Below are 21,159 nucleotides of genomic sequence, written 5' to 3'. Positions count from 1 at the left end.
CCCCTGGGCAGTGGAGTGGTCCATGTCAGGTATTGTGGGATAGCTGCTGAAGGCCTGCTAAGGTCAACATAAGTAACGCAGTGTCTACACTCGTGCTGCATCGACCTCCATACATGGACCATGGTTCTGTGTCACCTGTGGAGATGGTGTTACTGTCGGAATAATGGGGCACTCACATTAGTGGGAGACAAATGTAAGTGTAGACACATGCACAGCTAGGCTGACGCAAAGCGGCTTATGTCAACCTAACTTCATAGTATAGAGCAGGCCTTAGATTTCGCCAACCCTGCTAATCAAGTGTAACTCCTCAGGCATTACAGCAGCCTAAACATGGAGTCGCAGTCAGTCCACTTGGGTGCTCCGATCCTGTCTCGCCACCCAGTTGAGCCTACCTTAGTGATAGATGGTCTCTCACAGCAATAATCAGGTTATTTCCAGTATCAAAGGACCAGTCATTTATTCCAGGTCAGCTGTACCTTAGATCTTACACCAAAGACAGTGTTTGTAGCCAATCCTGTAATAAACTTGTCATAAATATAAAGGGAAGGGTAACAACCTTTATGTATGCAGTAACATCAAATCCCTCCTGGCCAGAGGTACAGAATCACTTACCTGTAAAGGGGTTAATTAGTTCAATTAACCTAGTTGGCACCTGACCAGAAGGACCAATGGGAAAAGGAGGTACTTTCAAATCTGGGCGGGGGGGAAGGTTTTGTTGGGGCTCTTTTTGTTGGTTTCCTCTCAGGACAAAGAGAGAGACCAAGCATGTAAACCAGCTCCTAACAACATCCTGAAATAATATATCTAAAATTACAGAAATTGTAAGTAATAGCAAGGAAATGCATTAGATTATCTTTTGTTTTAGCTTATGAATTTTCCATATGCTAAGAGATAATTTTATTCCTGTTTTGTAACTGGGAAGCAGAGTCAGAGGGGAATCCTCTGTGTTTTAAATCTTTTTATTTACCTGTAAAGTTACCTTCCATCCTGATTTTGCAGGTGTGATTCTTTTACTTTTTTTTTTAAATAAAATTCTTCTTTAAAAACCTGATTGATTGTCAGTGTCCTAAAAACCAGGGATTTGTTAACCTATTGGTTGGTATATTATTCTCAAGCACCCCTCCCCAGGAAAGGGAGTGAAGGGACTTGGGGGGATATTTTGGGGAGGATAGGGCTCCAAGTGGCCCCTCCATTAATGTTTGTTTAAATCATTTGGTGGTGGCAGCAATACTGTCCAAAGACAAGGAAAAGAATTTGTGCCTTGGGCAAGTTTTTAACCTAAGTTGGTGGAATATAAGCTTAGGGGGTCTTTCATGTGGGTCCCCACATCTGTACCCCAGAGTTCAGAGTGGGGAGGGAACCCTGACATGGTGGCAGCACAGTGGGATCATTTTGAACCAGAAGCACAGACCTTAGGATTTTAAAAGGACCCTTTGTAGCTGAGAGCAGGTGGAGGTTTTTTCTCTGCCTGAGGGCAGAGTAGTTAAGTTCTTGCAAAGGAATTCACAAGCTGTTTTTTTTTCTTTCTAGCTCTCGGGTTAGGCTAGGCTAAGTGCAGGAAGGCTAGGATGATGGAAAGTGAGGTCCAAAAGAAACTAGAATTAGCCAGATTGGAAGCTGAAGAGAGACAGAAAGAACATGAAAGACAAATGGCCTTAAAGCGCTTGGAGTTGGATGCAGAGGAGAAGAAGGAGGCAAAATGCTTGGAGGCAGAGGCAGCCAGGGAGGAGGCTGCCCATAAAAGAGCCCTGGAGTTAAAAGACAGAGAAATACAGGCCCAGTTTGAGCCCCAGATTTCGGCCCAGAAGCATGAACTCGCTGTTATGGAGTTGAAAAGACAGAACCCTTCAGCAGCTGGCTCCACTTCCCCAAAATTCCACAAATGGGAGTGACTGTGTTCACAGTATCATGAATCCAGTGATATTGCTGAATATTTAATCACCTTTGAGAGACTGTGCACACTCCATGCAATTCCCGACGATCACAAGATGACCACATTGGTAGCAAAATTGACTGGAAGAGTTCTGGACATATTCAACAAGATGCCTATTGAGGATGCTTCTGACTATGGTAAACTTAAGGATTTGGTTTTGAAACAACTTCAAATTACACCTGAAACTTACAGAGTAAAATTTAGAGCCCTTAAGAGAGGTGCTGGACTAAGTAATGTGGCTTATGTAAATCAGATGAAGGATCTGTTAGCTAAATGGGTCAAAGGAAGGGGTGTAACTAGCTTTGAAGGAATGTGTGATTTGGTTGTACAGGAGCACTTCCTGACTATGACCAATGATGATGTAAAACAGTTTTTATGGGATAAGAAAATGGACTCAGCCGAAAGTCTTGCTTCTTATGCTGATCAATGTGAGCAGTCCCATACTGCCAGAGAGGCGTGGCAAATCGGAACAAAATGGGTGGAGGTAGCAGAGAGGAACAACCCTGGTCACAGTTTGGGCGGATACCAGACAATTTATCGTCCCACCACACCATTCTCCAGAAACCGACCTTGCCCCACTGACCAGTCAGCTGGGCGATGTTTTAAATGCAACGACCTGGGGCATGTAAAGCCAACTGCCCCCAAAATCCCAACAGATTACAGTTCATTGCATTGGGGTCACACCAAAGGTCCTCAGGCCCAGATGCCTCCCAGATACCCTCAGAGTGAAGGGAAACTGTGAGTGTGGGAGGGAAGAAGGTCATAGTGTGGAGGGACACTGGAGCACAGGTGTCAACTGTCCACCAATCCTTAGTGGACCCCAAATTGATCAACCCAGAAGCCCAAGTGACGATTCAACCCTTCAAGTCAAACTCTTTTGACTTGCTTACAGCCAAGTTGCCGTCCAGTACAAGGCCTGGTCAGGAATGTGGACTTTTGCAGTCTATGATGATTATCCCATTCCATTGCTGCTGGGGGAAGACTTGGCCAACCATGTGAAGCTAGCCAAGAGGGTGGGAATGGTCACCCGCAGCCAGGCTAAGCAAGCTTGCACCCCCATCCCTGTTTCTGAGCCTTCTACAAGGGCCCCGTCTGTGTCACCAGAGACTCAGACTGAGGTGGTGGAACCAGACCCCAGGCCAACATCTGCGACAGCCGTAGTGGATCCAGTGGCAGAGACCCAGCCAGAACCAGTCCCAGAACCGGAACAGGTGGAGCAACCAGCACCAGAATCATTCCCAGCACTGAATCCAGTGCTTGCAACCTCATCTACAACTCCAACGCAGAGGGCACCACCGAGCCTGACCTGGCAGAAGCAGCAGATACCTAGGCAAGAGGCTCAGCCGGAGCCTGAAATACAACATAGTGCACCAGCGGACAGCGGTTCACAGTCCACGGAAACAGCCCCAGCACCTGCATCGCTTCCAGAGGGACCAAGCCCAAGTCCACAATTCAATGAGGAACTGACGTCTCCAACATCAAGGGAACAGTTCCAGGCTGATCAGGAAGCAGATGACAGCCTCCAGGGAGCTTGAACGGCGGCACGGAGCACCCCACCGCCTCTCAGCTCTTCTAACCGATCCTGGTTTGTTGTAGAAAGAGAACTTCTGTACAAGGAAACTCTTTCTGGTGGGCAGTTAAGAGTAAAGAATTTCTGGAGCCTCTATCCACAGCTGAGGTCTCAGTCCAAGGGCACGGCAGGGTGTTACAAAAGGTCATGGGTCGACAAGCACAAGGGAAAAGCTGAAGGCCCTTGGAGGAGGGACCTGACTGCACAAGGAAGGGTTTTTGGGAGGGTATCAATCTTAAGGAGCGTTACCAAGTACGAAACCATTCGAATGCCACTGCTGCAGACCCCCTAGTCCCATGGGGCCCCACATGGGGCATAAGGGGGGTTCTGAGGGTGAAGCCAATGGACCCAGCCACCCAGGGGAAGGTGAGGGAAATGCCAGACCCTGGTGCCTCATATCTGGGATGGATAAAGGACCCCACACAGCCTGCTCCCCACCCAAATCGGGCTGAGGGTTCTCAGCTCTGAGGCACAAACTGTACTGATTCAATCGCTGACATCAGTCCTGGAGCTTTGCGGGGCTTCTCTGAGCCTCTGGGCTTTGTGCTCGTCCAGCAATGACAGTGAGTCCCTGGCCAGCTCCAGGACGGGCGGGGGCATGAACGGCTCCATTGTTACAGATGGAGCTGACTGATGTTTATCACAGGGTAAATATAAAGGGCGCGTGAGTAAGAAGTTTTAAAGCCGGGTGTCTGTCCCGGGCAGGTCACACGCTAAGCAGTGGGGAGATGTTTGTTCAGGGCGGCAGGAGGTGCCAGGCTAGGGGAGGTAGTTGACATCTGGCTTAGGAAGGCTGCCAGCCTCTGGTGGCACAGTCATGGCGAGGCAGCTAGTGCCCTGCAGTCAGCGCCGGAGCTCAGGGTCTGTTCAGAGGAGAATTTTCCAGCTCTCTAAAACCAACAAAAAATACCAGCTCACCCTAAATTGCAGAGGTGGTGTCGGAGGCTGGGGAGGTGGGTCAGAGGTGCCAGAGGCTGTGGACATGGCTTAGAGGCGCTGGAGATGTGGGTCAGAGGCCCTGGGGGCTGGTGACATGGTTTGGAGGTGCTGGAGGCTGGGGATGTGTGTCGGAGGCGCTGGAGGCTGGGGATGTGGGTCGGAGGTGCTGGAGGCTGGGGATGTGGGTCAGAGGTTGCTGGAGGCTGGGGATGTGTGTCGGAGGTGCTGGAGGCTGGGGAAGTGGGTCAGAGGCGCTGGAGGCTGGGGATGTGGGTCAGGGGTTGCTGGAGGCTGGGGATGTGTGTCGGAGGCGCTGGAGGCTGGGGATGTGGGTCAGGGGTTGCTGGAGGCTGGGGACGTGGGTCGGAGGCGCTGGAGGCTGGGGACGTGGGTCAGAGGTTGCTGGTGGCTGGGGACGTGGGTCAGAGGTTGCTGGAGGCTGGGGATGTGGGTCGGAGGTGCTGGAGGCTGGGGATGTGGGTCAGGGGTTGCTGGAGGCTGGGGATGTGTGTCGGAGGCGCTGGAGGCTGGGGACGTGGGTCAGGGGTTGCTGGAGGCTGGGGACGTGGGTCGGAGGCGCTGGTGGCTGGGGACGTGGGTCGGAGGCGCTGGAGGCTGGAGATGTGGGTCGGAGGCACTGGAGGCTGGGGATGTGGGTTGGAGGCACTGGAGGCTGGGGACGTGGGTCGGAGGCGCTGGAGGCTGGGGACGTGGGTCAGAGGTTGCTGGTGGCTGGGGACGTGGGTCAGAGGTTGCTGGTGGCTGGGGATGTGGGTCGGAGGCGCTGGAGGCTGGGGACGTGGGTCGGAGGCGCTGGAGGCTGGGGACGTGGGTCAGAGGTTGCTGGAGGCTGGGGATGTGGGTCGGAGGCGCTGGAGGCTGGGGATGTGGGTTGGAGGTGCTGGAGGCTGGGGACGTGGGTCAGAGGTTGCTGGAGGCTGGGGATGTGGGTCGGAGGCGCTGGAGGCTGGGGATGTGGGTCGGAGGCTCTGGAGGCTGGGGTTGTGGGTCAGGGGTTGCTGGAGGCTGGGAACGTGGGTCGGAGGCGCTGGAGGCTGGGGACGTGGGTCAGAGGTTGCTGGAGGCTGGGGATGTGGGTCAGAGGTTGCTGGTGGCTGGGGATGTGGGTCGGAGGCGCTGGAGGCTGGGGATGTGGGTCAGAGGCGCTGGAGGCTGGGGATGTGGGTTGGAGGTGCTGGAGGCTGGCGATGTGGGTTGGAGGCGCTGGAGGCCGGGGACGTGGGTCAGAGGTTGCTGGTGGCTGGGGATGTGGGTTGGAGGCGCTGGAGGCTGGGGACGTGGGTCAGAGGTTGCTGGTGTCTGGGGACATGGATTGGAGGTGCTGGAGGCTGGGGATGTGGGTCAGAGATGCTGGAGGCTGGGGATGTGGGTCGGAGGCGCTGGAGGCTGGGGACGTGGGTCAGAGGTTGCTGGAGGCTGGGGATGTGGGTCGGAGGCGCTGGAGGCTGGGGACGTGGGGTCAGAGGCGCTGGAGGCTGGGGACGTGGGCCGGAGGCGCTGGAGGCTGGGGACGTGGGTCAGAGGTTGCTGGAGGCTGGGGATGTGGGTCGGAGGTGCTGGAGGCTGGGGATGTGGGTCGGAGGCACTGGAGGCTGGGGACGTGGATTGGAGGCACTGGAGGCTGGAGATGTGGGTCGGAGGCACTGGAGGCTGGGGATGTGGGTCAGAGGTTGCTGGTGGCTGGGGACGTGGGTCGGAGGCACTGGAGGTTGGGGATGTGGGTCAGAGGTTGCTGGTGGCTGGGGACGTGGGTTGGAGGCGCTGGTGGCTGGGGATGTGGGTCGGAGGCGCTGGAGGCTGGGGATGTGGGTCGGGGTTGCTGGAGGCTGGGGACGTGGGTTGGAGGCGCTGGAGGCTGGGGACGTGGGTCGGAGGTGCTGGAGGCTGGGGATGTGGGTCAGAGATGCTGGAGGCTGGGGATGTGGGTCGGAGGCGCTGGAGGCTGGGGATGTGGGTCGGAGGCGCTGGAGGCTGGGGACGTGGGTCGGAGGCGCTGGAGGCTGGGGATGTGGGTCGGAGGCGCTGGAGGCTGGAGATGTGGGTCGGAGGCGCTGGAGGCTGGGGATGTGGGTCAGAGGTTGCTGGTGGCTGGGGACGTGGGTCGGAGGCACTGGAGGCTGGGGATGTGGGTCAGAGGTTGCTGGTGGCTGGGGACGTGGGTCGGGGTTGCTGGAGGCTGGGGACGTGGGTCGGAGGCACTGGAGGCTGGAGATGTGGGTCGGAGGCGCTGGAGGCTGGGGACGTGGATTGGAGGTGCTGGAGGCTGGGGATGTGGGTCGGGGTTGCTGGAGGCTGGGGACGTGGGTCGGAGGCACTGGAGGCTGGAGATGTGGGTCGGAGGCACTGGAGGCTGGGGACGTGGATTGGAGGTGCTGGAGGCTGGGGATGTGGGTCGGGGTTGCTGGAGGCTGGGGATGTGGGTCGGAGGCACTGGAGGCTGGAGATGTGGGTCGGAGGCACTGGAGGCTGGGGACGTGGATTGGAGGTGCTGGAGGCTGGGGATGTGGGTCGGGGTTGCTGGAGGCTGGGGACGTGGGTCAGAGGTTGCTGGTGGCTGGGGACGTGGATTGGAGGCACTGGAGGCTGGGGACGTGGGTTGGAGGCGCTGGAGGCTGGGGACGTGGGTTGGAGGCGCTGGAGGCTGGGGATGTGGGTCAGAGGTTGCTGGAGGCTGGGGATGTGGATTGGAGGCACTGGAGGCTGGGGACGTGGGTTGGAGGCGCTGGAGGCTGGGGATGTGGGTCGGAGGTGCTGGAGGCTGGGGACGTGGGTTGGAGGCACTGGAGGCTGGGGACGTGGGTCGGAGGCGCTGGAGGCTGGGGATGTGGGTCAGAGGTTGCTGGAGGCTGGAGATGTGGGTCGGGGTTGCTGGAGGCTGGGGATGTGGGTCGGGGTTGCTGGAGGCTGGGGACGTGGGTCAGAGGTTGCTGGAGGCTGGGCACGTGGATTGGAGGCACTGGAGGCTGGGGACGTGGGTTGGAGGCGCTGGAGGCTGGGGACGTGGGTTGGAGGCGCTGGAGGCTGGGGATGTGGGTCAGAGGTTGCTGGAGGCTGGGGACGTGGATTGGAGGCACTGGAGGCTGGGGACGTGGGTTGGAGGCGCTGGAGGCTGGGGATGTGGGTCGGAGGTGCTGGAGGCTGGGGACGTGGATCGGAGGCGCTGGAGGCTGGGGACGTGGGTCGGAGGCACTGGAGGCTGGAGATGTGGGTCGGAGGCGCTGGAGGCTGGGGACGTGGATTGGAGGTGCTGGAGGCTGGGGATGTGGGTCAGAGGTTGCTGGTGGCTGGGGACGTGGTATTAGACACCAGAGAGACTCTGGGGATTCTACCCAGGCAGCCTATACTAGTAAGCCCCAGCTGTGCCCCATGGCTGCCGTAGGGGGTCGCTCCGGGGTGCCTGGGGGAAGTCGTGACATCAGTGCACATTTGTCTGCTGCAGACAGGCCGTGGGGTCTGAGCGGGTTGGTTTGGCTCTTCCCGGGGGGGTTGACCGGCCTGGGCTGGCTGGTTTAGGGGTCTGGCTGACTTCGGGCTGTGAGGCTTTCAGGGGAATCCCACGTTCCCAGTCTCCGTCGGTCCAGATCGGCTCCGTAGGAGGTTGGGGGTGTGTGTCCAGGGAAGCAGGATGGGGTGGGATGCAGGTTCAGCCCATCTCCTAGCACAAGAACAGGGGGTCTGTTCAATACTGAAAGGCACCAGAAAGAAAATTCTTTCCCCACACAACGTGATTAGACTGTGGAACTCACTGCCACAATATATTATTGAGGTCAGCAGTTTAGCAGGACTCAGAAAATGTCTCAACATTTACGTGGAGAAAAGGAACATGCAGAGTTCTAACCGTGAGGATAAAACTACCCCAGAGCTCAGGCTGGGCTATAAACCCTCCTGCTTCAGGGCGTGAGCTGGTGCTGAGCACTGGGGGTCAGGCAGCGTCTTCACCAAAGCAGGTTATCCCCTCGTTGCCCCTGCTGGGATTCTTGCCCCGTCCCATGAGGCAGCAGGTCCTGGCCACTGCTGGAGACAGGAGATGGGCTACAGCGCCCCGGGCTGATCCTCCCTGAACGCCGGGATGGCAGAGAGCCAGCTGCAGCCCGGCCGAGGGAGACGGCAGTGATGGGCGGGGGAAGGACTCAGGTTCGTGCAGAGGCCCAGGATGGGCCGTTACCCAATGCCTCTGCCTTTGATCGCACCCTAACTAAGGCTTCCTGATGGTCCCAGCTCAGCTGACGGGCGGGTCCCAGAGTCTCTGTTTGCTCTGTGCTGGGATCCTTGTATTTGCCAGCTGGGCTGATTTGCATGTTCAGCATCCTGCCCCCTCCCTTCTCCCCCCCCCCTCTCGTGCCCCCAGTAGGTCTATAAATACCCCGGAGAGCCAGCGCCCTGCACAGGCTGAGCTCCGATCCTCATCGCTCCAGACCAGCCGCCCAGACAAACAGACCGACGGACAGGTGAGTCCCTGCCCCCTCCCGGCCCTTCTCCCTCCTCGCTGGGTGCTGGGCACTGGGTGGCATCTGAGCCCTGTGACGGGGCCTCATGGCTGGACTTGCCCTGTGTGAGTCCCTGGGGCCGTCTCTGTCCCACCCCTTCCCCCACAGCGCGTCCCCGGCACCCCGTCCCCATGTGTCGGTGCTGAGCGTCCTCTCCCTGGGGCTCTGCTCCCCGCACCCCTGCCCTGCCCTGCGTGGCTGGAGAGGAGGGGCAGGGATTGCCCAGGGAGGGGGCCCACACACAGCTCCCCTAATTCACAGGGACCCTTCCAGCCCAGCCAGGCCCTTAGCAAACAGCCCGGCTCCGAAGCGCCTCCCCCGGGAAATGCCCCATGGCAGTGTGGGGTCACTCCCAGGGTGTCTCGGGCTCTCGTGGCCCCATCTCCTTGGTGTGTTTTCTCCGCAGGGGAAGTGAGAAGATGGGGCCAGTCGCCTACTTCAGCCTCTGCCTCCTTGGCTGCCTGATCTTTAACCCCTCGCTGGAAGGTGAGTCCCTGCCCGGCCCTCGGAGCTGGAGCCCACCCGGGGGGTGGGAATTGGGAAGTGAATTAATTTCCCTTGTCGCTCCCAGAGCCACTGCCCGTCTCCTGCTGATGAGGTTCACTGCCCTGGGGGGAGCCCAGGCCCTGCAGCCCCTCCCCAGGGAGCGGGTGAGAGAAGGTGGATGAAATGCCCCCCAGGGTCGGCTCTTCCCATGAGGATTGGATGGGGCCAGTCCCTGGAAAATGGGCGCTCAGCCCCTGTCAGCTACAGGCTCCCATCCCACCCTCCCGTGTTCCCCTCCCACTGGCCGGTCGTGTCCCCGCGGGGTCCCTCTCCAAGGGCTGGTCATGGCTCCCCTCCAACCCCAGCTTCTTCCGCATCCGTCCTCTGATCCGGGCTGGGCTGCCCCATTCCCTGCACACTGTGCCTTTCTCCTCCAGACTGTCCCATTGCCCCTCCCGCCGCTGGGACTCCGCCCCACCCTGTCCTGCTGTGCCCCCTGCCCCGGGCGCTTGCACACAATCTCTTTTCACAAGAGCTGCCAAGGTTTGAGCAGTTCCAGTTCCATGTGTCATTACTCAGTGAGCTATTTGCCTGAGCCCACCCAGGCTGTGGTCACTAAACCCTTCCCCAAGCAGTGAGAGGGCAGGGCATGGAGCTGCCCAGAACGGGGCAGGTTTGGGGTACAGGGTGGGCAGGGGGCGTGATAGTGGGGCTCTGGAAGACCCCCTAAGTAGACGGTTTTGGGAGGTTTCTGAGGTCGCTGGGAGCTGGGGTGCTGGGTGAGAGTTGGGGGCTGGTCACTGGCATATCTTGGGGGGCAGGGTCTGGCTGGGGCTCTTGGTCTGGGGGAGCCCCCCACTTCCTATCCCCACCAGGCAGACACCTGCTGCTGCTGCTTCCTCCCGGCCTCTCATGGCTGCAGCTGCTCCCCAGGTGGGCCCGGCCCAGCCGGAGGGGGCAGACGTGCACTGGGCTCTCCGTGGCCTGGAGCAGCCCTAGAGGGAGCTGCAGCTTCCCCCACAGCTCAGCTGGGTGCTGGAGGCTGAGGCTGGGCTGCAGGTATGTGGCCAAAGGTGCCACGTGCAGGGGCACAGTGAGGGAGGAGGCCAGGGAGCTTGGCCCTTGACCCCAGCGAGATGGCGTAACCGCAGAGCCCCTTCCCCACTGCCAGGGTGTGAGAGGCGTTGGGACCCCGTACACCGGCTTGGCATGCCACGCCACGCACATCTGGGGCAGCCGGGCAGGTGACCTGGGCCCCCGCCTTAGAAAACTTGTGGTTACGCCCCTGGTGCCATGCAAGATGCTAGATGCAAGGCACAGGGCAGCCCCACAGATCACTCCAGTTTCCCCATCTGAATACCCCACCCACTCCCACCCCCCGGACTCCGCTCTCGCCTCCTGCCCGGCCCCTTCGCCGGCCCTCCCTTTGGAACTATGATCCCTGCTCCCATGTTCCTCCCGTGTCGCCCCAGGGCTCCCCCATCTTCACTCAGCTCCTCCCCTCCCTGCCAGGTTCTCCATCCCACTCTCCGGTACGGCCCAGGGAGCTCAGCCTTGCTGGGGGGAGGGGGCAGGGGTTGTAGTTACCCATCTCGGGGCTGGGAGTCCAGGGGGCTGTCAACCCCCCCACAGTGCACTGCTCCTTCCCTGCCCCAGGGAGCCCTGGGGAAAGGCACCAGGCCCCATGCAAACCCAGAGGCCCTGCCCGGCTGGGATCCCTGCTCAGGGCTGGGTCCCAGGGGCCCCGTTCTGCCGTTGTGGGGTCTAACCACGATGTCCTGTCCCCACCATTCCCCCCACCCCCGGCCCCCTCTCTGCAGGGGCACAGGCTGGGCCCTGTCCCAGGGGCTGGTTCTCCTTCCAAGACGAATGCTATGGATACTTCCCCGAACAGCTGAGCTGGGAGAGGGCTAAGGTAAGAGGCTCCTCTCGTGGCCGCGGCTGGGGAGCGGCAGCGCTGAGGGGCTCCTGGAATGGGGGGAACCGAGCAGAGGAAGAATTGGGCTCGGCCGGGGGACTGGCTCCCGGGGAGGGGTGGGAGTTTTGATTTGGGCTGGAGAGGCCTGGGGAGCAGGCTGCGGCGGGAGCCATCCTGCCCAAATAGCATGTTGCCCCTTGATCTCCTCCAGCTCCAACATGCTTCAGATGAGCTGTAGCTAATGAGGGGTCGGGGTGTCTAACCGTGGCCCCATCACTTTTATTGGCCGTAAGGTTGCGCGAGGGGGGGAGGGGTGGGGAGGAATGATCAGGGCCAGGGCCCTAGGGAAAGAGGCAGCGTGGGGGCAGGGCCTTGGGGGAAGAGATGGTGCAGGAGTGGGGCCTTGGGGGAAAGGGTGGTGTGAGGGCAGAGGCTCGGGGAGAAGGGGTGGAATGGGGGTGGGGCCTCAGGAGGAGGGGACGGGGTGCTGGCAGGGCCATGGTTTGGGCACTGGTGGCCTCCCCACTTTTAGGCAGCTTCTGCGACTCCTGATTGGGGTGCTGTGTTCTGCTCTGCACGGTGCTGGTGTTACCCCCACAAAATTCTCTATTTCACACACTCTAGGGCACCCGCCTTTACCCTTCCGTGGGCTCAAGGCGTAACCCTGCTAATCTAGGCACCCCTGACCCTTTTCTAGTTCCTAAGGCTCCGGGTATAAGGCACCCAACTTTACCCTAAATTTGGTGCCTGCACACTCTAGGACATCCCGCCTCTACCCAGTCCTAGGGCTCCAGGCGAAAGGCACCTAACTTTACCGCCCCCGTGGGCTCTGGTAAACACCCTTTCCCTGTGGACTCGGGGCTTAATCTTTTGTGGGTTTGTGGGGTCTTTTACCAGTGAAAGAGCCTTACACAGTAATATCCTACTTAACTTCTATTTATTAACAATCACCCAAACAGACGGCACACGCTAAGCCTACAGTGCTCCCCACTCCCAATAAGAGAGATGAACTTTTCTGGAGGCCAGTCAGGATCAGGTCCACCCAGGGAACCCCAGTTTCTGCAGGGTGTCATTGGCAGGGTGTTGAGGTCTGGCAGCTCTGATCTTTGGGGCTGGGTCCTGGAGTTGGTTCCAAAGAACTTCCTCTTGGACCCCAGTTTATATCGTGAAACTTGAGTCCTGCTTAGCTGTACCTGGACCAGTCATTTTACTACAATTTTACTAAGCAATTCTCTAACCAATCCTAACATATTGTAAACCAATCCCTTAACCAATCAGGGCCCACCGCCTTAGTTGATTTACACCCAACAAAATGAGTTATGTAACAGCCAGAAACAACCAGCGAGCTAGACCGAGACGGGACAGCTAAACAATAGGGAAGTAAAGAAATGAGGGTTTCACAACCACAACTGTTGATACTGACTCCTTGCCAGACCGGATGCTATCAAAGCAAGTTTTCTGTAAGCACCTCCCGATCTGTTTCTTTCTCTGGAGACGGGGGGAGCTGTTCGCATGGAGCCTCTCAACAGCCGGATAGGACATGGTTTTCATGTCATTTCGCGGGAACGGGACGAAGTGACTTTCTGCTTCTTAGCTCATTGATGCTGCTCCCTAATTTGGCTGCAGACAAAGGCCTCAGACGTGACACTGGGGCTGGGGGAGTGAACATGGGGGTGAGGAAATAGGGAACCAGCCCCCTCAGCTGCCTACCCAGGTGGCTGATGGGGCCCGGGGGCGGGGGCATGTTCTCTCCTGTGTCTCTGGCTCCCACAATGCTGCAGGCTGGAATAAGGTACTGGCTTGGGGCTGCTAAAGGTCCAGGTTAAGGTCCAGCCTGAGAGTAAAGTTCAGGGACAAAAGTCCCCTCCGAGGGGTGGTGCTGTGCATTGTGTCAGGTGAGGTCAGGAGGGGTTTGGCCCTGGAGCATTTCTGCAGTGTGGAGTGCAAGGGGGCAGGCCATGCACTAGGGCTGGGGGCTCTCTCCCCTCACAGCCCTTGCTGCTCGGGGTGCTGCCCGGGGGAGGCAGGCTGCCGTCAGCAGTGGGAGCAATGGAGGGAACTGGCCTTGTCCTTGTCACAGGCTCGGTGTCAGAGGTTCGGCAGCGGGGCCCATCTCGCCTCCATTCACAGCGAGGAGGAGCACGATGCAGTCGCTGGTTTCATCACCCGCTCTCAGCGCCGTGACGACGACGATGTCTGGATCGGACTCTACATCCCTGTCCGGGTGAGTGCCCGGCACCCACGCTGGCTCTGAAGTCTGCTTTTCTGCTAAGTGCAGCTACTGTGGTTGTTACAAACTGGCCCAGTCCCTCTGTGTGCGCTCCCCAGTCTCTTGTGAGCTGACCCAGCCGCTGGGTTCCAGGTGCATCCAAGCCAGCTGGGGCTGGGTAGGGTCTAGTCACCATTCCCAGCTGGAGTCCTCAAATGGCCCCTCCCCTGGTTGGCGCTAACCCCGCGGTGAGGCTGAGGCCTGGTCTACACATGGAAATTAGGTTGGTGTAACTACATCACTCGGGGGGGTGAAAATCCACCTCCGGAGCGAGGCAGTTAAACCGACCTACCCCTGGTGTAGACAGTGCTAGGTTGCCGGGAGAATCCCCCCCTTGACCTAGCTACGGCCTCTTGGGGAGGTGGGTTCACTGCGCTGAGGGCAGAACTTGTCCTGTCGGCATAGGCAGCGTCTTCACTGAATCGCTACCACGGGGCAGCTGCAGGGTTTTAGGTGTAGACAAATCCCAAGATTCGTCAGCGTTTCAGGCTGGGCAGAGTCTCTCCTGCGAGTCCTTGTCGCGTGTGCTGATGGCTGGCTCCCTGCTTGGAGCAGGACCTCGCTTTTAAACAGCTCCCCTGTCTCTGAGCCAGGTGCTCACCCCCCCAGCTCACCCCGCCAGGTCATGCTGCCCTCCCCTTGGCAGGCCCCAGTGTAGGACATCTATTGCTCCATAGACATGGGCCAATAGTTCAGAGTCAGTGGCCACTGATGGACCCATGGCAATCTTCATTGCTTCTAGAGATGGTCCCTCAGTGGGGTGTCAGATGCCTTTCCCAGGCCGGGCAGCTGTTTGGAAGGCAGCACAATACACGGTCCCTGGGCAAGCCCAAATTAGGCCAAACTCAGTGCTAATCCTTCCGCCCGGGGCACAGAACAAGCTCCACACTCTGATAAGTCCTAGCCCAGCCTGTCACAGCAGTTAAGTGTTGGCTCCATCAGGGTCTCTATGTTGGGTCTCCATGACCCTCAGTTGGCCTCTCCTGCCAGCCCTGCCCAGGGCCCTCCCCTGTCTCACCCGGATCCTTCTCTAGCTAACCTTAGTTTCTATAAAAAGCATGTCCCTGTGGTCTCCTCTTGCCCGGTGTCTGCAGAGGCAAAGCTGGTCCTGGGTTGATGGCTCCACAGTGGACTACAGTGCTTGGGAGAAGCAGAAAAGCTACTATTCCCTGAAGGGGGAGCACTGTGCGGTGCTGGAGGAAGACACAGGTAAGCAAGAGGCTCAGAGCCACGTGCCAACGAGGGAGACGCTGACCCGGTGCTTTGGGGACCCTGCTCACTCACTCTCTCCCATCCAGCCCTGTGTGGGTTGTTGGGGTCTGAGGGAGAAACGTGCCGCTCCGCGCACAGCAGGCCGGTAACACTGACTCCTGGGGCCGGGACACAGCCTGTTACCAGATTTGCCTGTTACTTTGGGGTGCGCTCATTTATTAGGGGCGGGGGGGGTGTCTGTAATTCTATCAATGTTCTGCTTGCATCACTTGTGGGGAGAGGGATAGCTCAGTGGTTTGCGCATTGGCCTGCTAAACCCAGGGTTGGGAGTTCAATCCACTTAGGGATATGGGGCAAAATCAGTATTTGGTCCTGCTAGTGAAGGCAGGGGGCTGGACTCAGTGACTTTTCAGGGTCCCTTCCAGTTCTAGGAGATAGGTATATCTCTATTGTATTGTTCTCATACGGAGCTCTACTCCCTGCTGCAGGTCCCCTCCCAATGGGGCTATCCTGCAGGATCTAGGTTCCCCAGGGCTGGGTTCTTCCAGCCCCAGAATCAGACAAACAGAGCAAGTCTGAGTGGACCAGGTTAATCAGCACTCCCAAGCTGACCCCTTGTATGCCCCTGGACCCAGCAGGCTGGGTAGAGCAGCACTTTCAATCTGCCACCCTCATATGTCCCTATCCCCACATTCATGTTATAATTGTTGTGGTCGTGACCCACTGGATGAGCAAACCCCACAGGATTTTTGAGCACTGCCGGGATCTTTAGCTTAGGTACGAGGAGCGTTGCTGCAGAGTGAATGGGGAAGCCAAAAAACATCCACCGGGGGAGAGAGAGAGAGAGAGAGAGTGGCAACCAGATTAACCATGAAAGTTATTTGTTGCCAGGTAATTACCATAGGGAAGCCAAACAAACAAACCAGTTACAATATTAAATCTAACTTCAATTTGATTACAAAAGTCAGGTTTAGAAAACTATAAGTGATCACACAAATCGGGGTCAGAAGGCTCCACCGAGAGAGAGAGTTAGGTTCTCACCACTCCGTAAAGCTTGAATCGACCGGGGGTCCCAGGTGGTGGTAGCTCAGGGTCCAGAGTGCTGGAGACAGGCAGAGCCCCCAGCACGATCAGTCAGGAGAAGATGTAGTCCCAGTGGAACTGATGCAGAGCTTGGGTCCAGGCATCAGAGCACTTCTTGAGCGTGGGTCGGGGTTTTCGTAGGGAAACAACAATGGTTCAAAGGAGAACACTAGATTTGTTTGCGGGTAAACTGGTGGCTCAAGGGAGTATCCCAACATTGTTTTGTTCAGGCTAGACAATAGGAACTGATCATTCCTGGCTATGGGTGGTGTTGCTTCCAGGGAGCTCACAATGCAATTGGGCAGCTTCAGTATTTTGGATACCAATAAAGGATTTATTACTGGAATTGGTCTGATAACTGCTGAGCTGGGTGGGTGCAGGTGTGGGTTTGTTAACATCTGGAGCAGAGATCCCCCATCATGCACTGCTTCCCTGCTTTTCTGGTCCCAGAGTTCTGTGTGGTTCTTGCCTGGGAATCTCTGTTCTCCATTCTGTATGCTAATGGAGATGCCCCACAGTCCCATCTCCAATGCAAATGAGGCTAGGGGAGTTTCCTTAATCCTTGTCCGGAGGGGTTTAGGTGTTTCTCCCACGAACTTTTCGTTGCTTTTTGTGAGTCTTTCTTCTGATCAGCTTTGGTTCAAGCAGAGGCTGAGGTGGGGGGTGGGTGGGAAGGTCTTTCGTGAGTCAGACAGGCTGGATACTGCGCCCTGGTTCCCCAAGAGCACAGAGCTGACAGGTAACTTCCCCTCTGCATGGCGGCTGAGCCCTGCCTGGGACAGATGTTCCCATGGGTGTAGCCATGACCCAGGCGGGCAGGGCATGGAGGGGGCCTGGCTGTGGGGCAGCTCACTCAGCAGGGAGGGAGGCAGCAGCCCAGTTCCTGAGCGGGTGCCCCCAGTCCCGGGGCAGGGCTCTCGCTCTCTCCTCTGCCCTCTGGCTGGGGTGGGGGGCACGTGGGGTGGGGGAGGTAGGAGCAGTAGCACCTGGACCAGGCGTCTCCCCTTTCACACTGAGCCTCGGCCTCTCTTTGTGGGATGGGTCTCAGAACTGTCCTCATCTGGGGCGCTCAGGGCTCCATGTCCCCCTCCTCTTCCTAGGGGCAGTGCACAGGAGCTGGGATCTTCTCTGAGGGGCACGGAACGGGCCAGGGGAGGGGTCACAGTATGGACAGGGACTGATAGGGTAGCCAACTTTCTAGTCGCACAAAACCAAACACTCTAGCCCCACCCCTTCCCAGAGGTCCTACCCCCTGCTCACTACATCCCCCAACCCTTGATGGCTCACTGTCCCCTACTGTCACTCACTTTCACTGGGCTGGGGCAGGGGATTGGGGTGTGGGGGGGGGAGGAGGGGAGGGCTCTGGCTGGGAGTGCGGCCTCTGGGGTGGGGCTGGGGATGAGGGGTTTGGGGTACAGGAGGGGGCTCCGGGTTTGGGGGTTGCTCAGGCCTGGGGTAGGGGGTTGGGGCTCGGAGGTTGGGGCACGGGCAATGGGAGTGCGGAGCCGGTGCTCAGGGCTGGGGCAGCGCGTGGAGTCTCGTGGCCCCCCAACCTAGGAGCCAGACCTGCTGCTGGCCGCTTCCAGGGCACAGCGCGGAGCCAGGACAGGTAGGGACTAGCCTGCCTTAGTGACGCAGCACCGCCAACCGGACTTTTAGTGGCCCGGTTGGCAGTGCTGACCGGAGCCACCAGGGTCTCTTTTCAACTGGGTGTTCCAGTCGAAACCCGGACACCTGGTCACCCTAGCAGGAACGTCCCAGCCTGCCTCACCCCACGGGTCATTTCTGTTTTTCTTTCTAGGTTTCATGACTTGGGACAACGACTCCTGTAACGATAGAAACCCGTTTGTCTGCAAGTACAGGCCTTAGGGGAGGCAGCTCGCCTGGCCCTGGGGGCTCCCTTGGGCTGTGAGCGAATCAGGTCCCTCTGGCTCCCCTGGGAGACCAGATCCTGCGTCCCCGGCTGCAAAGTCCCTTCTGCAAAGCATCGCTGTGTTACGCTGTGTCACTCCCGCTCTGCTCTGCCCCCTTCTCTCCCTGTCGCACCCACGCTCGGCGCTTCTCAGCAAGCAATAATAAACCAGAAATAGCACGGACTGACTGTATTTGCTGTTACTGCTGCAGAGAATGAAGAGGGGAAATCCGAGGGGATTTTACAGCCGGGTTTAATAATCAGAAAGGGAGAGGTGCAATTGGAGGGATTTGTTCGAAGTCTGACAACTAGAGAGAGAAAAGGACAAGCTGGGGGCTTTCAATGAGAGTCAAGAAATCAATAGAAATGGCAACGTCGGAGGAGAAGATTATGATTTTTCACCAACGTTTGACACTGGGGCAGGGGGAAGGGCTCAACTCCCCAGGGATTTTATATCTATATTCTCCCGATGTTTCTGTTAACGCTTCGGGCCTCTGTCACTCAGCGAGTGTCACCTTTGGCCCTGGGCAGGCTGACGGCTGTGGGAGCTGAGCACAGCTGTTTCCCTCCCAAACCAGGGGACGCGGCTCCTAGAAAGGGGGCAGAATCTGGGGGGCTGAATGCCAGTCTGATGGGGAGAGAAAGGGGGGATGTGCCCCCAGCTGCCGTTCCGACACACAGCAGGGAGCCCTGGGGAGGATGGAACCGGACGCAGCTGGGGGTGGGTCGATGGCAGACGTACCCATCTAGGGGGCTGGGGGAGTTTTATTGACATAAAGAGGAAAACAATTGGATCCCCAGATCTTTGGGGGGGATGCTGAAAGGGCGTTTGTATGCACCCATCCCTGCCCCACTCCCTCGGCAGTAATGCCTGAAGGAGACGCTTTCCCTCCAGAAGCAGAAGTTGCTGCAGTTTAAAAGGGAGAGAAGGAGGTAAAACCGGAGGGGACTGCAGACCATCAGTGCTAAAGGAAGGGATGGGCCCCCCTCCATTCACACTGGCAGCAGGGAGCCCTGGGGGGTGCTGCTGTTAGCAGGGCAGGAAGGGGGATGGAGCCGGAAGGTTCTGGGACAGCCTGGGGGTGGGGGTGGGGAGGTGATTGGCAGCTGGGGGGCAGCACAGTTTGGCTGGGGGGGGCGGTGACGGTGCAGCAGCTGGGACGAGATAAACGGGCTGGGCAGCCTCGGTGGGGAACGTGGCTCTTCACGTCCCCTCCGGAGACCCTGCCGGGGCGCTGAGGTGAGAACGTTGATCCGGGGGGAGTTTTAACCTCCCTGCCGCCCGCCAACTGGGGTAACGAGTCAGGGCAACAGGCTTCCTCCATAACGGAGGGTGTTGGGGGGGGTCTCATTCACTAACTACAGAGACATGGGGGTGAACTTCAGACTTTCTATCAGTGTCTGATTATTACAGGGACTGGGGCAAATCTGAGGAGATTTTAGTACCAATATTTCATTTCTGGGGGTGCCCTGGCCCCCTGCTGCTACTGGAGTCACGCTGCTGCAGGCGATGTGTGTGAGGGGGGCAAGCAGGGTCACATACCCCCTCCCCCGATTTGCCGCTTGGCTTGTACTGTGCATGCTCAGTAACACTGCTGAAGCCGGCTGGCCTCACTCTGCCCCCCCCCCCCGCTATCGGCTGGCATCGGTGGTCTCTGGGTGGGAGGGAACCCCCCATTTCAGGGTTCAGGTCAGGGGGTTGCCCTGAATGTCCCAGAGCTTGCCCCATCCCATCAGTACTGATGACGCGTCCCCCCCACATCTGACAGAGTGTTTCTGTGCGGGACAGGGACATGGGATGCACGGCTCCAGGTGGCAGGAGAAGGATTTTCATGGGGAGAAAAGAAATCAGCCACTGAAGGCCTTTTTATTGTAAGCAGGGTCTGAATGAATACTTCCCTGACAGCTAGCTGGGAGGGGAAGAGACTATCGGTGTGTTTATGGAAATACAGTTTCCATATTGCTCTGTTTACATATTCATCAGATACAGCTGTGTCAGGGTTTCCCCCACCCCACTCTGAACCTTGGGGTACAGATGTGGGGACCCGCATGAAAGACTCCCTAAGCTTTTATTTTACCAGCTTGTGTTAAAACTTCCCCAACACACAAATTGCTTTCCTTGTCCTTGCTGCCACCACCAAGTGTTTTACACAAAAATTCAGGGGAGGGTCACTTGGAATCCCTATCCCCCCAAAATATCCCCCCAAACCCCTTCACCCCCTTTCCTGGGGAGGCTTGAGAATAATATACCAACCAGTTGGTAGCAATGTGAGCACAGACCAGACCCTTTGTCTTTAGGACACTGAAAATTAATCAGGTTCTTAAAAGAACTTTATTATAAAGAAAAAGTAAAAGAATCACACCTGCAAAATCAGGATGGAAGGTAACTTTACAGGGTAATGAAATGATTTAAAACACAGAGGATTCCCCCCTCTGGATTCAGCTTCACAGTTACAAAAACAGGAATAAAACTACCTGTGTAGCATAGGAAAATTCACAAGCCAAAACAAAAGATAACCTAATGCATTTCCTTGCCTTACTTACAATTTCTGTAATTTTAGATGGATCATTCCAGGTATGTTTTCAGGAGATGTTGTACCTGCTTGGTCTCTCCCTCCGTCCGGAGAGGGAACAAACAAAGAGAGCCACCTCCCCTCCACCCCCCAGATTTGAAAGTATCTTCTTTCCTCATTGGTCCTTCTGGTCAGTTGCCAACTAGGTGATTTGAGCTACTTATCCCCTTACAGGTAAAGCGATTCAGTACAGCTGCCAAGGAAGGATTTTATGCTACCCCTTTCTTTATATTTATGACAGTTGTAAAAGTGTTCATATGCTTTTCTAGCCTTTTCATCCAATCTGGCCACTGCCCCCATGTCTGCCCACTTTGGAGACAGGTTCTTTTCCAAAGTTGGAAAGGTAGTTCTGAGTTGTCTTCCCATTGGGAGCTGTGCGGGCTACAGCCAGTACCTGCTATTGGTGTTGATCTGTAGCTCAGAGGAGCAAGGAATGGATCTTCCTGCGGTGGGATTTTCTTGTCCGTCTGTACGGCTCTCTCAGCCTCTCCAGTCGCTTGTGGGGAATGCGGGCTGCTAGGAATGTGATCACAATCATACTTTGTTCAGAAGGACTTAAATTCTGCTGTAGTGAATTGTGGTCCGTTGTCTGTCACTGTTTGTTCTGGAATGCCGAAGTGAGCAAAAGTGCACTTGACTTTCTTGATAACATTGCAACATGTTATGTCTTTCAAGTACATTATTTCTATGTATCTGGAAAAATAGTCCATGACATCCAGGTAATGGCATTCTCTGAATTCACATAAATCTGCAGCT

General features: G+C 57.3%; 3 protein-coding genes across 4 annotated transcripts in view; 2 read left to right on the top strand and 1 right to left on the bottom strand.

The window, feature by feature from the left end:
* The window catches only part of RBM28 (RNA binding motif protein 28), a 308,732-nt gene extending 297,158 nt beyond the window's left edge, over positions 1-11,574 (bottom strand). Inside the window, exon 1 of the mRNA XM_065580716.1 lies at positions 11,552-11,574. Within this exon, the coding sequence (XP_065436788.1) occupies positions 11,552-11,574 (23 nt within the window). The remainder of the gene's footprint in view (positions 1-11,551) is intronic.
* Positions 1-21,159, top strand: part of LOC103306556 (dromaiocalcin-1-like) — a 52,023-nt gene that overhangs the window by 4,840 nt on the left and 26,024 nt on the right. The window contains exon 2 of one of the 2 annotated variants that reach the window (XM_065594456.1): positions 8,815-8,911. The gene's annotated coding sequence lies outside the window, so the exon portion shown is untranslated. Of the gene's footprint in view, positions 1-8,811; positions 8,912-21,159 lie in introns of both variants that reach the window. The other variant, XM_065594398.1, reaches the window with a different exon arrangement.
* LOC101946212 (rheacalcin-1-like) lies at positions 12,838-18,014 on the top strand. Its single transcript, XM_065595001.1, has 4 exons — positions 12,838-13,027; positions 13,435-13,578; positions 14,718-14,832; positions 17,720-18,014. Exons 1-4 carry the CDS (start codon positions 12,956-12,958, stop codon positions 17,785-17,787), a joined length of 399 nt encoding a protein of 132 aa, XP_065451073.1. The 5' UTR covers positions 12,838-12,955; the 3' UTR covers positions 17,788-18,014.

The sequence above is a fragment of the Chrysemys picta genome, chromosome 1, assembly GCF_011386835.1.
Source record: "Chrysemys picta bellii isolate R12L10 chromosome 1, ASM1138683v2, whole genome shotgun sequence".
NCBI classification, from domain to species: domain Eukaryota; kingdom Metazoa; phylum Chordata; order Testudines; family Emydidae; genus Chrysemys; species Chrysemys picta.
Note: the sequence above shows the minus strand (reverse complement) of the source record. Positions and strands in the feature narration are given on the sequence as shown.

Coding starts and splice junctions, on each gene's coding strand:
- LOC101946212 (XM_065595001.1), top strand. CDS start 12,956: ATGCTGCTCCCTAATTTGGCTGCAGACAAAGGCCTCAGACGTGACACT. Junction 13,028..13,434: donor CTGGGGGAGTGAACATGGGG/GTGAGGAAATAG, acceptor TCCTTGTCACAG/GCTCGGTGTCAGAGGTTCGG. Junction 14,833..17,719: donor GGTGCTGGAGGAAGACACAG/GTAAGCAAGAGG, acceptor TTTTCTTTCTAG/GTTTCATGACTTGGGACAAC.